Source organism: Oryza brachyantha, chromosome 3, assembly GCF_000231095.2.
Source record: "Oryza brachyantha chromosome 3, ObraRS2, whole genome shotgun sequence".
Lineage (NCBI taxonomy): Eukaryota > Viridiplantae > Streptophyta > Magnoliopsida > Poales > Poaceae > Oryza > Oryza brachyantha.
Window position 1 is genome coordinate 13,171,235 of NC_023165.2, and position 11,810 is coordinate 13,183,044.

The 11,810-nt window shown below is 40.9% G+C and overlaps 1 protein-coding gene across 1 annotated transcript; it reads left to right on the forward strand.

The window, feature by feature from the left end:
* The first annotated feature begins 3,773 nt into the window (after window positions 1-3,773).
* Window positions 3,774-8,001, forward strand: LOC102701806 (phospho-2-dehydro-3-deoxyheptonate aldolase 1, chloroplastic). Its single transcript, XM_006651394.3, has 5 exons — window positions 3,774-4,466; window positions 4,584-4,861; window positions 5,610-5,886; window positions 5,973-6,218; window positions 7,449-8,001. Exons 1-5 carry the CDS (start codon window positions 3,909-3,911, stop codon window positions 7,728-7,730), a joined length of 1,641 nt encoding a protein of 546 aa, XP_006651457.2. The 5' UTR covers window positions 3,774-3,908; the 3' UTR covers window positions 7,731-8,001.
* Window positions 8,002-11,810: the final 3,809 nt, after the last annotated feature.

The window sequence follows — 11,810 nt, forward strand, 5'->3', positions numbered from 1 at the left end:
CCAATGGATAGACATTGCCGAAAATTTCAGGTGCTCCTAGGTTGATTAAAACACATGCAAGTCTCTGGAAACATAAACAATAAGTATATGTTAAATATATTAATTAATACATTATACTTCATCGTCCTTCACATAAACTGAAATATAAAAACCTATATAAAATCTAAACACAGAGGAACAATTAAAAAAAAAATATTGTCGGTTTTTCCTTTCCATTCCAAATTTATCTGTTAGCAATATTTATAGATCATCATGCACCACGACTAGGCGCAGTCCAAGGGCAATTTTAGCATCAGAAGCTGGGAGCATGCGACGGCGGGACCGCGTCTATCGGGGACCTAGCTGTGGGACCCCGGTGGCCCCACAGTACAGTGACGTGGGCGTGGCTCCTGGTGGTTATAGCGGTTTCCTCCCCTGTGGGCCACCAACCAGCTGCTGGCTCTCGGCTCGGCTCGGCTCGGCTCGCGCGACCCAACCGGTTTCTTCTGGCCGGCTGGCTTGCTAGCTGCATGCGTCTCGGGCACTGCAAGTGGCTCACTACTAGTAGTGATTCATGAGCCATTTGTGTGAGAGAGTAGTGATTAATTAAGAGACCATTAGTGATTAGAGGTCCCCTCCTGATATAAAGCTAAAGTCATCTTAGTTGTGCCTCACCAACTACCACAGGAAGGTTAATTAGTCAAAGAAGCAGATAACACAAACCGGATTCGTAATCCCGCCGTACCTAATATTGCTTGTGCAATAGCTTCTACTTGCTGCTTAATATAATGTGTATTGATTCCTTCGTCTTAAAATAAATTATTTTTTAGCTAAAAAATTTATCTAAAAAATAAGTGGTTATTTTGGGACTTAGAATGAAAGAAATACGAGTAAATATGGGCAAGCACAATTATTACACCTGTTAGGAGTAACGTTAACACATTTTTCCACCGTTAAAAGAGTAAATAAGAGTGATGTGCATCAGCGGTCCCTAAACTTATGTGCATGTGTCATCTAGGTCCCTAAACTCTTAAAATACATTTTTGGATCCTCGAACTTATCTGAGGTGTCATATAGGTCCAAATAGCCTCTGACCCGCTCCATCCGTTGATGTGGCATGCCACGGTGGCACCTACGTGTTCGTGGGGCCATGTGGATCCCGCATGTCAGTATCTCTCCTTATTCTTTTCTCTCCATTCTCGATTCATCCACTCCTTTGTTGTGCTATCTCGTTCCCTTCTCACATATGCGCTCGTCCGAGCAGGAGACGGCTGACGCGTGATGGCGCAGGCGGCGGCCGAGCGATGTCAGCATCACGTAGGCAGCACCGTGGCATGCCACGTCAGCGAATGGAGCGGGTCAGAGCCCGTTTGGACCTATATGACACCCCAAACAAATTTAAAGACCGTTGGTGCAATAGGGGTATTATTAAGATTACTTTACTTAAGTACTATTTGTATTTGTCTGAAGTTGGTCAAGTAATTACTTATTTTAGGATGAAGTATTTACTTGGCTAAGTAAACAATTGTTCGGTAAAATAAATTGCACTTTAAAGATTTCATACATCGGGTGATTGGATCATATATTACCATATTCCAATTCCAATGGCATGTAAACCCTCCATTTCAATATAAATGGATTGTACATGATCAAATTTCACCGTATGCACATAAACAAATAACGAAAGGTGTGGTTTAATTGGAGGTGCTGTCTACGTTATGAGGGATTATAATTGTTGTATCGAATATATGTATTTGTTAGTCAATCAAAGAAGTAATGAAGGGTCATTGTTAATGTGTATATGCAGTCATGCATGATGTTTTGTTTCATAGATTACTAGGCTACTCATGGTGCTGATTTCATTTTAATAAATAAGATACCATGTCAGTAAAACTGGTGATATGGCATGAGATTTATGAGGAGAGATAAAATTAGTTTAGATTAAACTTGTTGTGCACTGTTTTCAATACTTTGAAATGGATTGAAACCAGAGTTGGGGAATAGTCAGTTTTATTTGAACTTCTCTACGCTCAATCCAACCATAGTTCATGTGGTAAATTAAAAGTAAGTTTGTCTAAGAAACGATAAAATTGAAACTGTCCATTGAAAGGGATGGTTTTATTAATCATTTCATAGCACTTGAGCTGACGTGGCATCTTGAAAACAACAAAATAAAACTTGTCACTAAGAATAGCCTTAGCATTCTTTTAGTGGGTTGAGGCGAGACTGCTTCCTTGCGTTTCGTAATATTTATTGTTTAAAACAAGGATACGATCTCCAAAAAACAATTTTAATATGCTTTATTATAATATATACAAATTTATCGCTAAACTTATTGTACATATAGTATTACTGATGTTTTATTATACCACGCTTCACCCTCATCTAAACAAAGCAGGATTACTCTATCGTCATCTTAATTTCTTGTTTTTACACATCGTAATGAACTGTTTTTACCAAAAAAATGGTCACACTTAAAGTAAACCGGTATTCAATTTATCCGAGATATTTATGTGATACAATGGATACATATATACAATTACTACCATAATATGATTACCAAATATAACACATGTTGTGAGATAAATCCGGAGTAAAGGGCCTACATAGGCATATCTCATGTAACTAAATTACTCAAGAGAAAAAAAAAACAATGGCACAGGCTCTGACACGCAAGCCCATGTTCCTGCATATTGTAAAAAAAGTTTCGGGAGCACCACATGATCTCATTAATATAATTACTCCAAGTACTACTAACAAAGAGGATTTTATTTACTTTGAGAGAGTTATTGATAATTTAATCATGTGATTTTCTCCATCGGAGAGTAATTTGATTGCTCTGGATACGACGATGGAATCAAACGAGTGATGTTTTTTACCTACCAAATGGAACCGTGTTACTTCATCAACATCACATGAGAGGTCGAGTAATATTTTTACCGTCATACCGTGGACTTGTTGGGTGAGAAAAAAAAAAAGGAGAAAACCAGAGGACAGCATCCTGAGGCGCACCACGTAGCTATTTCGTGTGCTGCACGTGGAATAGTCCTACCGTCTATTCAAATATTTTAACTTCAAAAACTTATTTCATGTAAAAGAAATACCTAAATTGCCTTATCTAATTACTAATTCAAACAAAAAATGTAGTGGTATAAGTTAGCAACATTGCAAAAGCGTACAGGACACCTAGAAAGCAACAATTAATTAATCGAGGTATGGACACAGGTGATGCTTCAAACTCCTACCCTGTTTCAAAGGAAGCCAAATCAGCCATGAACCAACAAAAGCAACACGTGTCATCTGTTGCCACGTTAACATCACCACAAAGATCAATTTTTCCCATCACCAACTTAGCAGCAGTTAGCACTAAGCCACCACTAACCTCCTCCCTAATCACCATCACCAACCAAACCTCCCACACGTCTCCCTCCCTCCCGGCTCGTAGCCAAAAACACGCTGGCTCGGCTCGGCTCAGCTCGCCGAGCCGAGCCGGGAAGCGCGGGCCACCTACTCGCACCCGGTCCCACCGGTCATCCTCCTCCCCACCTAACCTCCCGGGGGCCGCGTCCACGTGGCGCGACGCGAGGAGAGCGAGATCCAGTGCGGCAAATACCCGAACTGCCCCTGGCTCTGGCCCTCGTCGTCGTCCTCCTCCTCCTCCTCCGCCGCATCCCGTCGCCTCGTCCAACAACCGCGCGCTCCGCTCGCTCGCTCACCAACCCCCACCCCCACCACCCTCGCGTCTCCGGCTGGCTCACCGGCTCCGGCCGCCTCCTATAAATAGCGGCCCCTCGCCCCTGCCATTCCTCCTCAGGAGGACACCACGCCGCCGCGCACCGCCTCCTCTGTTTACCCAGGAAAGGAAACTGATCAACGGAGAGGAACCTCTACGGTAGTTCGACTCGGCTGCTGCTGCTACACCCACGGCAATGGCGCTCTCCACCACTAGCTCCGCGGCGGCCGCCGCAGTGGCGTCGTCGCAGCAGGGGGTGCCTGCTGCCCGCGCGACCCCGGCTTTCGTACCGATGATGGCGAAGCGCCGCGCGGCCGTCGTCTGCGCCGTCCACGCCGCGGAGCCGTCGAAGAACCCCGGGGTCCCGTCGGCGGCGAAGACGTCGTCCCCCACCGTGGCGCCGGAGAAGGCCCCTGCGGCTCCGGCTCCGAAGCCCGCGGCGCCGGCGAAGTGGGCGGTGGACAGCTGGAGGTCGAAGAAGGCGCTGCAGCTGCCGGAGTACCCCAACCCGGCGGAGCTCGAGTCGGTCCTCAGTACGATCGAGGCGTTTCCTCCCATCGTGTTCGCCGGGGAGGCGCGGCACCTGGAGGAGCGCCTCGCCGACGCCGCCATGGGCCGCGCCTTCCTCCTCCAGGGCGGCGACTGCGCCGAGAGCTTCAAGGAGTTCAACGGCAACAACATCCGCGACACCTTCCGCGTCCTCCTCCAGATGTCTGCCGTCCTCACCTTCGGCGGCCAAATGCCCGTCATCAAGGTAGAACCCATCATCCACTCCCCGCTCCCAATTTCCTCAAATCCACCCTGAAATCAAATCGAAACCAATTTCCTCAAAAAAAAAAAAAAGATTCACTCTGTGTGTGTGTGACTAAAGGTTGGGAGAATGGCCGGCCAATTCGCGAAGCCGAGATCCGATCCGTTCGAGGTGAGGGACGGGGTGAAGCTGCCGAGCTACAGGGGTGACAACATCAACGGGGATGCGTTCGACGAGAAGAGCCGCGTCCCTGACCCGCAGAGGATGATCAGGGCCTATGCCCAGTCCGCCGCCACGCTCAACCTCCTCCGCGCCTTCGCCACCGGAGGATACGCCGCCATGCAGCGCGTGACGCAGTGGAACCTCGATTTCACCGAGCACAGCGAGCAGGGCGACAGGTGAGAAGAGATCTTCCATGCGCTTTTCCTGCGGATCTTTTCCATGGCTTTTGGTGATTCTAATAGACGTTTGCAAACTTTTGCTGCGATGATTGGCACTGCGTCGTTGTCCAATTAAAAGGGTTGTTGCTCAATTGCTTCCACATACCTGCCTGTCGATATAACGTGACAGCCTGGTTTGGAATCTAAAATAGAAGTTACTACATTATTAGAATTGTGTTATAGATCAGGACTAAAAGTTTTGATTTGTATTTTTTTTGTAGAGAATATATGAGAAGTTACCAAATTTCCAGATATTTCTATAGAAAGAAAAAGCCTATTAATAGTATTTTTTTCCTACGCACATTTGGCAATTGATCAATAAATTTGTTTGTTTGTTCTTCTGTATACAAACGTAGGTAATTGCAATATTGCCTTGAACTAAAGATTATAGTTTAAATGGAGAAACAGGCATTGGATTACAGCATTCTGCTACTCTTCTGCCCCTGTTTCTACAGGAGAGGCTCTGAAAACATTCAACATTCATTCTGTTTGAAGTCACCTGAAGTTAGGTTCTACTTTCTAATGTTTGACAATATGAAAATTAGTCCTCATTGTCAACATCTGTCCTCATCTTATATCATTCACCAGGAACAACAAAACCAGCTCCTGTTCAATAGCAGTTGTTAAAATGTGTAAGAATGTTGGGACTGTTTGGTTAATTGTCATGCTATCCAATGATCTGACAATTGTTTGTATGCTGGTGCAGGTACCGTGAATTGGCACATAGGGTTGATGAAGCTCTTGGATTTATGTCTGCGGCTGGGCTAACAGTGGACCACCCTTTGATGACAAGTACTGATTTCTGGACCTCACATGAGTGCCTTCTCCTACCCTATGAACAAGCTCTGACCCGTCAGGACTCCACCACTGGTCTATTCTACGACTGCTCTGCCCACATGCTATGGGTCGGTGAACGCACTCGCCAACTTGATGGTGCCCATGTTGAGTTCCTCAGGGGTGTTGCTAACCCTCTTGGCATCAAGGTAGCCTTTAAAAACAACTCCATATTTACAAAATATAATTCACCCATGCCTTGCTGACATAAAATATTACACAATATTGATTGCAGGTGAGTGACAAAATGAACCCAACCGAGTTGGTGAAGCTGATTGAGATTTTGAACCCATCAAACAAGCCTGGGAGAATTACCATTATTACAAGGATGGGGGCAGAGAACATGAGAGTCAAGTTACCCCATCTTATCCGTGCTGTTCGCAATTCTGGACAAATTGTCACATGGATTACTGATCCAATGCACGGGAACACCATCAAGGCTCCCTGTGGTCTGAAGACACGCCCCTTTGACTCCATTCTGGTAAGTGCTGTTTTTCAATAAACCGCATCTGTTTTGTTGACTATGATACTGCCACAGTGCCACTAAAAGAAATCTTATCAACCTTACTAGGAGGGTAATTTTCTGGGGAATGTTGTATGAGCTAACTAGCCTATGCATTGTGAAATGACAAATTCGATGATCATGGGTTAGCGTGCTATATTTCATTACTTGCTTCAGATGTTCCAGTTCAGAACCCATAGGGGCGAACTGTTGATGAGAATTAGTCATTTAGCTAGTCGATCATTTGTTGTCTATAATATAAAAGTTGGTGGGTGGTCGGTATTACCTCAAATTTTATTCTCTGGGGAGAATCTATACACAAAAAACATAATGGTATAGAATGTTGTGTTAGGTATAGATGCTGGAACCTATCAACTATCATATGTTGTTTCATTGTGGATGTGGTTGTTGGACTTGTACTGGCAGAGATAAAATATCTTTTGGTCTCTATCATAGGTGGTCACAAGTAGTACATGTCAGTTAAATGGTTTTAGTGAAGTGGGTCCAATGGTTCTGATAGAAATGGATCTACTGAAATCACTTCTTGATGTCGGAACTGATTGGGGGAGTATTGGAGGTTGAAACATCTCGTTCAAGAATATTTGTGCATAGGAAGCATCTAGTGAGTTTTTTCCTGCAACTATTTCGATGGTGACCATGGCTAGTGAATTAAAAAAATACTCTGTTGGTAGTGCAAGTTCAAGGGCAGAGGATGGTGACATCACAGAATTTATGGACTGTGTGAGTCCTTGTAACGTTTAAATCAACTGAAAGAGTAAAATGATGAGTCTCTTATAGTATGCATTTTGCAGATAGAAAATTGCTTGATGCGTTCAAAGAAACTAATAGTGATTAGGTGTAACGCTGTACAAATCAAAGCAGTTCTTGTCGCCTTGCTGTTGATTATGGGCTATTAGGGTATTATTGGACTATTCTAACAACACAAACCTAAAAGAGAAGAGGTTCTGCATCTTGGAATGACGAGGAAGAAATGAGATCTGTCACAAACTATATCCGAGGCTTCAATATTTTCTTACAACTTTAGTCGTTGAACCGCAAGACTAAGACAATGGCTATTCAGTTTATCTGCTCAGTGATTCTCAACTGATTGTTTTACATGTATCTTTTGATAATAGTGTATACATTCAGGATTTCAGGCCTCTGATTATCATCAGAATGACTAATCATGAACCCTGTAATCTGTGACAGGCTGAGGTGCGAGCATTCTTCGATGTGCACGAGCAAGAAGGAAGCCATCCAGGAGGCGTCCACCTCGAGATGACTGGGCAAAACGTAACCGAGTGCATTGGTGGATCCCGAACCGTGACCTTTGATGACCTGGGCGACCGCTACCACACCCACTGCGACCCAAGGCTGAACGCATCCCAGTCGCTGGAGCTCTCCTTCATCATCGCCGAGAGGCTGAGGAAGAAGAGGATCCGGTCGTCGAAGCTCAACAACATGCTGCCCTTGCCACGTTTCGGTGTCTGAAACTCTGGATGGGTAAAAAAACCAGGGACGACGGACGGACGGGGGTAGATAGTTGCAGCGAGCGCTCGATGCATATTCCATTTGTTGGTGGGATGCTCTTGGTAAAATCCTATATTTGCGAGCTTTTTTTTTTCTTCTGTTTGTAACCTTTGAGTTGGTATATATATGCTCTGTAATATCATGCCAGGCTGAAAAGGCTGACATTTTGGTTTCTGTATTTCTATCCTGGATAAGAGAATAAATGCAAGATAGAAGAAGGTTTTGTGAGATACTTTAGTTCCAAGCAATATCCTTCTTCATTTGTTGTGTTCCCTTGGTTAGTTTCAAAAATGTGCTAGTGCAGTTCTGGAGCTTGACACAAGAGCCAAGCAAACGATCTTGCACAGTTTGTTCCAGTGCTGCGTTAAGAGACATGAATGATGCGCCTGAATGTATAAAATGCATTTTAGGAAATTAACACTAATAAAGCTTGTTTGGTCAGGCAATTTTTAGTGTTAGTGGGACAAAATGGTCTTAACTAACATTTTATCTCTTTTAAATGAGCACCAACAGTTTTGGGAATAGCAAGCCAGTATTCTTCTCATGTTGTCACGAAAATAAAAGATTATCTAATTTTTCTAATATGTATTTAGTATAAATGATGCAGTTAACCACTATAAAGTTAAAAATCTATTTTAGAAAGATAAGGTGAACTTTATATATAGAAAGGTTTTTGTTTAAAAAAAGACATGGTTCAACATTTCGGTAAGCATGCGTGGAAAAACCAAGAAATTATCTAAGAAAAAGATCAGACAAGAAAATGTAGCTTAACTAATCCTTCTAGTTTGTTATATTTGACGTCATTGATGTTTAACCTACATTAAATTACTCGTTTTATTAAAAAATACATAATTGTCATTTATTTTGTTGTGATATGTTTTATCATTAAATAAACTTTAAGCATTACTTATATTTTTAATAGTTGCATAAAAATTAAATAATATAAATGATCAAATATATACCTAAAATCGAAGGCACCGAATATAAAAAATTAGAGAGAGAAATTCCTCTGTTTTACTCTTTCAAAATATACATTTTTAGTATTCAAAGTTTACTATAATATAAAGTATCTCTATGTTAACTCCATAATTTCAATCATGATTCTATATCCTGATTGATAAGTAAATGTAAGCAATTAAAATTTAAAAATTTGACGTGACGAAAATGATATCTTTCGATGTTACCCTAGTCTATACTAAACAAACTAAAAATACTTGTATTTTAAAATAAAGATTGTATAAATCAGTTTTAGTATTTATCTTAAATCAAACTTCTACCGAGTTTATAGAAAACACAACATCATCTACGGTAACAAACAAATGGAATATTTCATGATGGATTTTATTAATTTAATTTTCTGTTGCAGATCGATGTTGATGTATTTTTTCAATAAACTGGAATAAGTTTAACTTATGAGAAAAGCCAAAACAATATATGAAATAAAACAGATGGAGCACAGGAATATATCTCTTTCTTTTGAGAAGGAACATTTCTCTTTCCACCGAAAAAGAAAAAGAAAAGGTAAGGGAGAACGCATAAAAACCTCATACCAAACCCTAGATAGAGTAGATGACATGATACACAAGCAGGCCAGATGCCCAAACCACGATGGTCCATTATAACTGGCCCAACCTGGGCTATGGACCGCAGGGAGAAAATCAGAAAAATAATGTGAAAGCAGGTCAATTGCTTCTCGTCGAGTCTTAATGAGTTTTACCGGTGCACCATGTGGATGCGATTTAGTAGTTAAACTTGTAAGTCGCTTGTTTTTTTTTACAAATTTGTCTAGTGCGTGTGTAAATAAAAGCCACAAGGAAATATCATGACTAATGTTTCACTAAATTAGACATTATTTAAGTTCTCATGTAGACTCGGGTATACATATGCACACACTTAATCAAACATAGAGTAAGTTATATATATATATATATATATATATAAGTGGAGTATGAAATAAATACAAAATAATTTAAATAAAATAAATACAAAGTCTACATGAAGGTTATTCTTGATTGGCTCACACTAAACACGTCCATGCATCATAATAATCATTTTATGAGTTTATTTACTAAATTACACCCACCTTCTAGATTTATAACCACCGGCATAATTTTCTTAAAAGAAAAACATCCACTTTAGATTTCTCAACTATAAACCGAGTTTTATTCATACTATATTTTGACCGGATGGCTACGTAAAATAGAACCAACCTTCTTACTAATATTACTAATATAAAACAAAGCCACCAGTGGACTTAATTTCCCATGGTTTTGATACTTGGGAATACATGTTGGGTACGCAATTTTATGATTGAGGGGTGCAAGTGAAACTCAATCCAGAGCACAAATTAAATTTTGTTTCCACCTAAAAATAACGTGCAACAGATGCGATAGGATGCAAAGCATCGAGGGATCGGATTCCACACGACACGAGACCAAGCTGAAGACTCCAAAGAGAGACAGATCACTAGACCAGACAACATCTAGACGTCCAAGAGCATCTTGACGTAAAACGAGTTAATTTATTTTAAACCTGAAAAAAGTTTATTCATGGCTTTAAAGAAACCTCTCTATAATTTTTTTTTAAAAAAATATTAACTATACGTTAATAATTTATCTTGTTTTTCGGAGTAAATTGATCCATATTTGTTTTAGCGTAAAAAAAAAGCACATGTTGTAGTAGGATAGCCGGATCGATAGGATTCGTCACACGCGTACGACAGTGCTAGGACGGAACGGAACACACTTTATTCACTTTATTCAGATCACCTGCGGCCTGCCACGATAAAACCGCAGCGGCCAGCTAATAACTGCTTTGCATCTAGTGGGAATTGCTCCGTGAATTGTGAAACATGCAAGTTGCTCAAAATTCTGAGAATCTGTTCTGCAAAAAGATTCTGAGAACGACGAAGCTAGAACTTGATTGTTCCTCAATTGTGAAGACCTAGAAAACCATACGAGACAAAGGAGTTGCAGCAGTTGCATAACTGCATAATTAATCAGTAACTATGAAACACATCGCTTAAGACTACAGATTTAGAGTCAGCTCGTTTTAGGCTTTCTCAAAAGAAAACAAAAGTCTGGACCAATGAATAATATAATTCCCAAAAAATAAATACTTCTAAATACGCTTGCAATGTACTCCTCGGGTGGAGTGGTACGGCTAAAAGTTTCAGATTGTGAAAATTTTTATTTAAAAGGTTTATTAATAAAATTATTTATTAAAAATGTTTAAAAAATAAAAAATATCCTTTTAACATGGGTAATCTCCAACATCTAGACTAAGCTCGGTCTTGTTAAGGAGATATGGATACAGATGTTTGTTACAATATTGGATAAACATATATATAATAGATGTATGCAATTGCTTGTGCATATGAGATTATGTTTGGTTGGTTGTGTGAACTCAGAGTGTGTTTTGGCTCTTTACTGTGATGGTGATGTTACCACCTCTTACTTATATAAATAAGAAAATATTGTATCCAATGTTTGTATCGGCGCCTGTCTCTATGCGATCAAGTTGAGCGAGCAAACCCTCTCATTGCATCTTTCGTATCTTACGCATGTCTGACTGCGGGATGTATTTTGCATAAGTTAAACCTGGTAGAGAGACGTGCAAGTAACCAAACGACGTTTCGTTGCATCCACTCATGCAGACCAGTCTCTATGCAGGCAATCAAACACACTCTTAGAAAACCAAATATCATGAAATGCGTTCGACCATTTTATAGTATTAGTGTTTTAGTGTAAGAGATAACTCAATACATGCTACTCTAATCTAGTGGTCTACCGAAGTAAGCAAATGGTAGTCCCTAAATACATTTGCCATGAAAATGTTATATGTAACGATATTATACGGCAAAATTCTATATCTATATGATCATTATGCCTTGTTTGATTCGTTATGAATGCAAATTTTATAGCTATCACAATATTTGAATGTTGCTAATTTCAGTAGGTTATCTGCCTAAAAAAACTATTCCATCTCCATCCCAGCGGCATAGGGTGCCTCCTCCGCCGTCGACGCCGTCACCAATCGCAC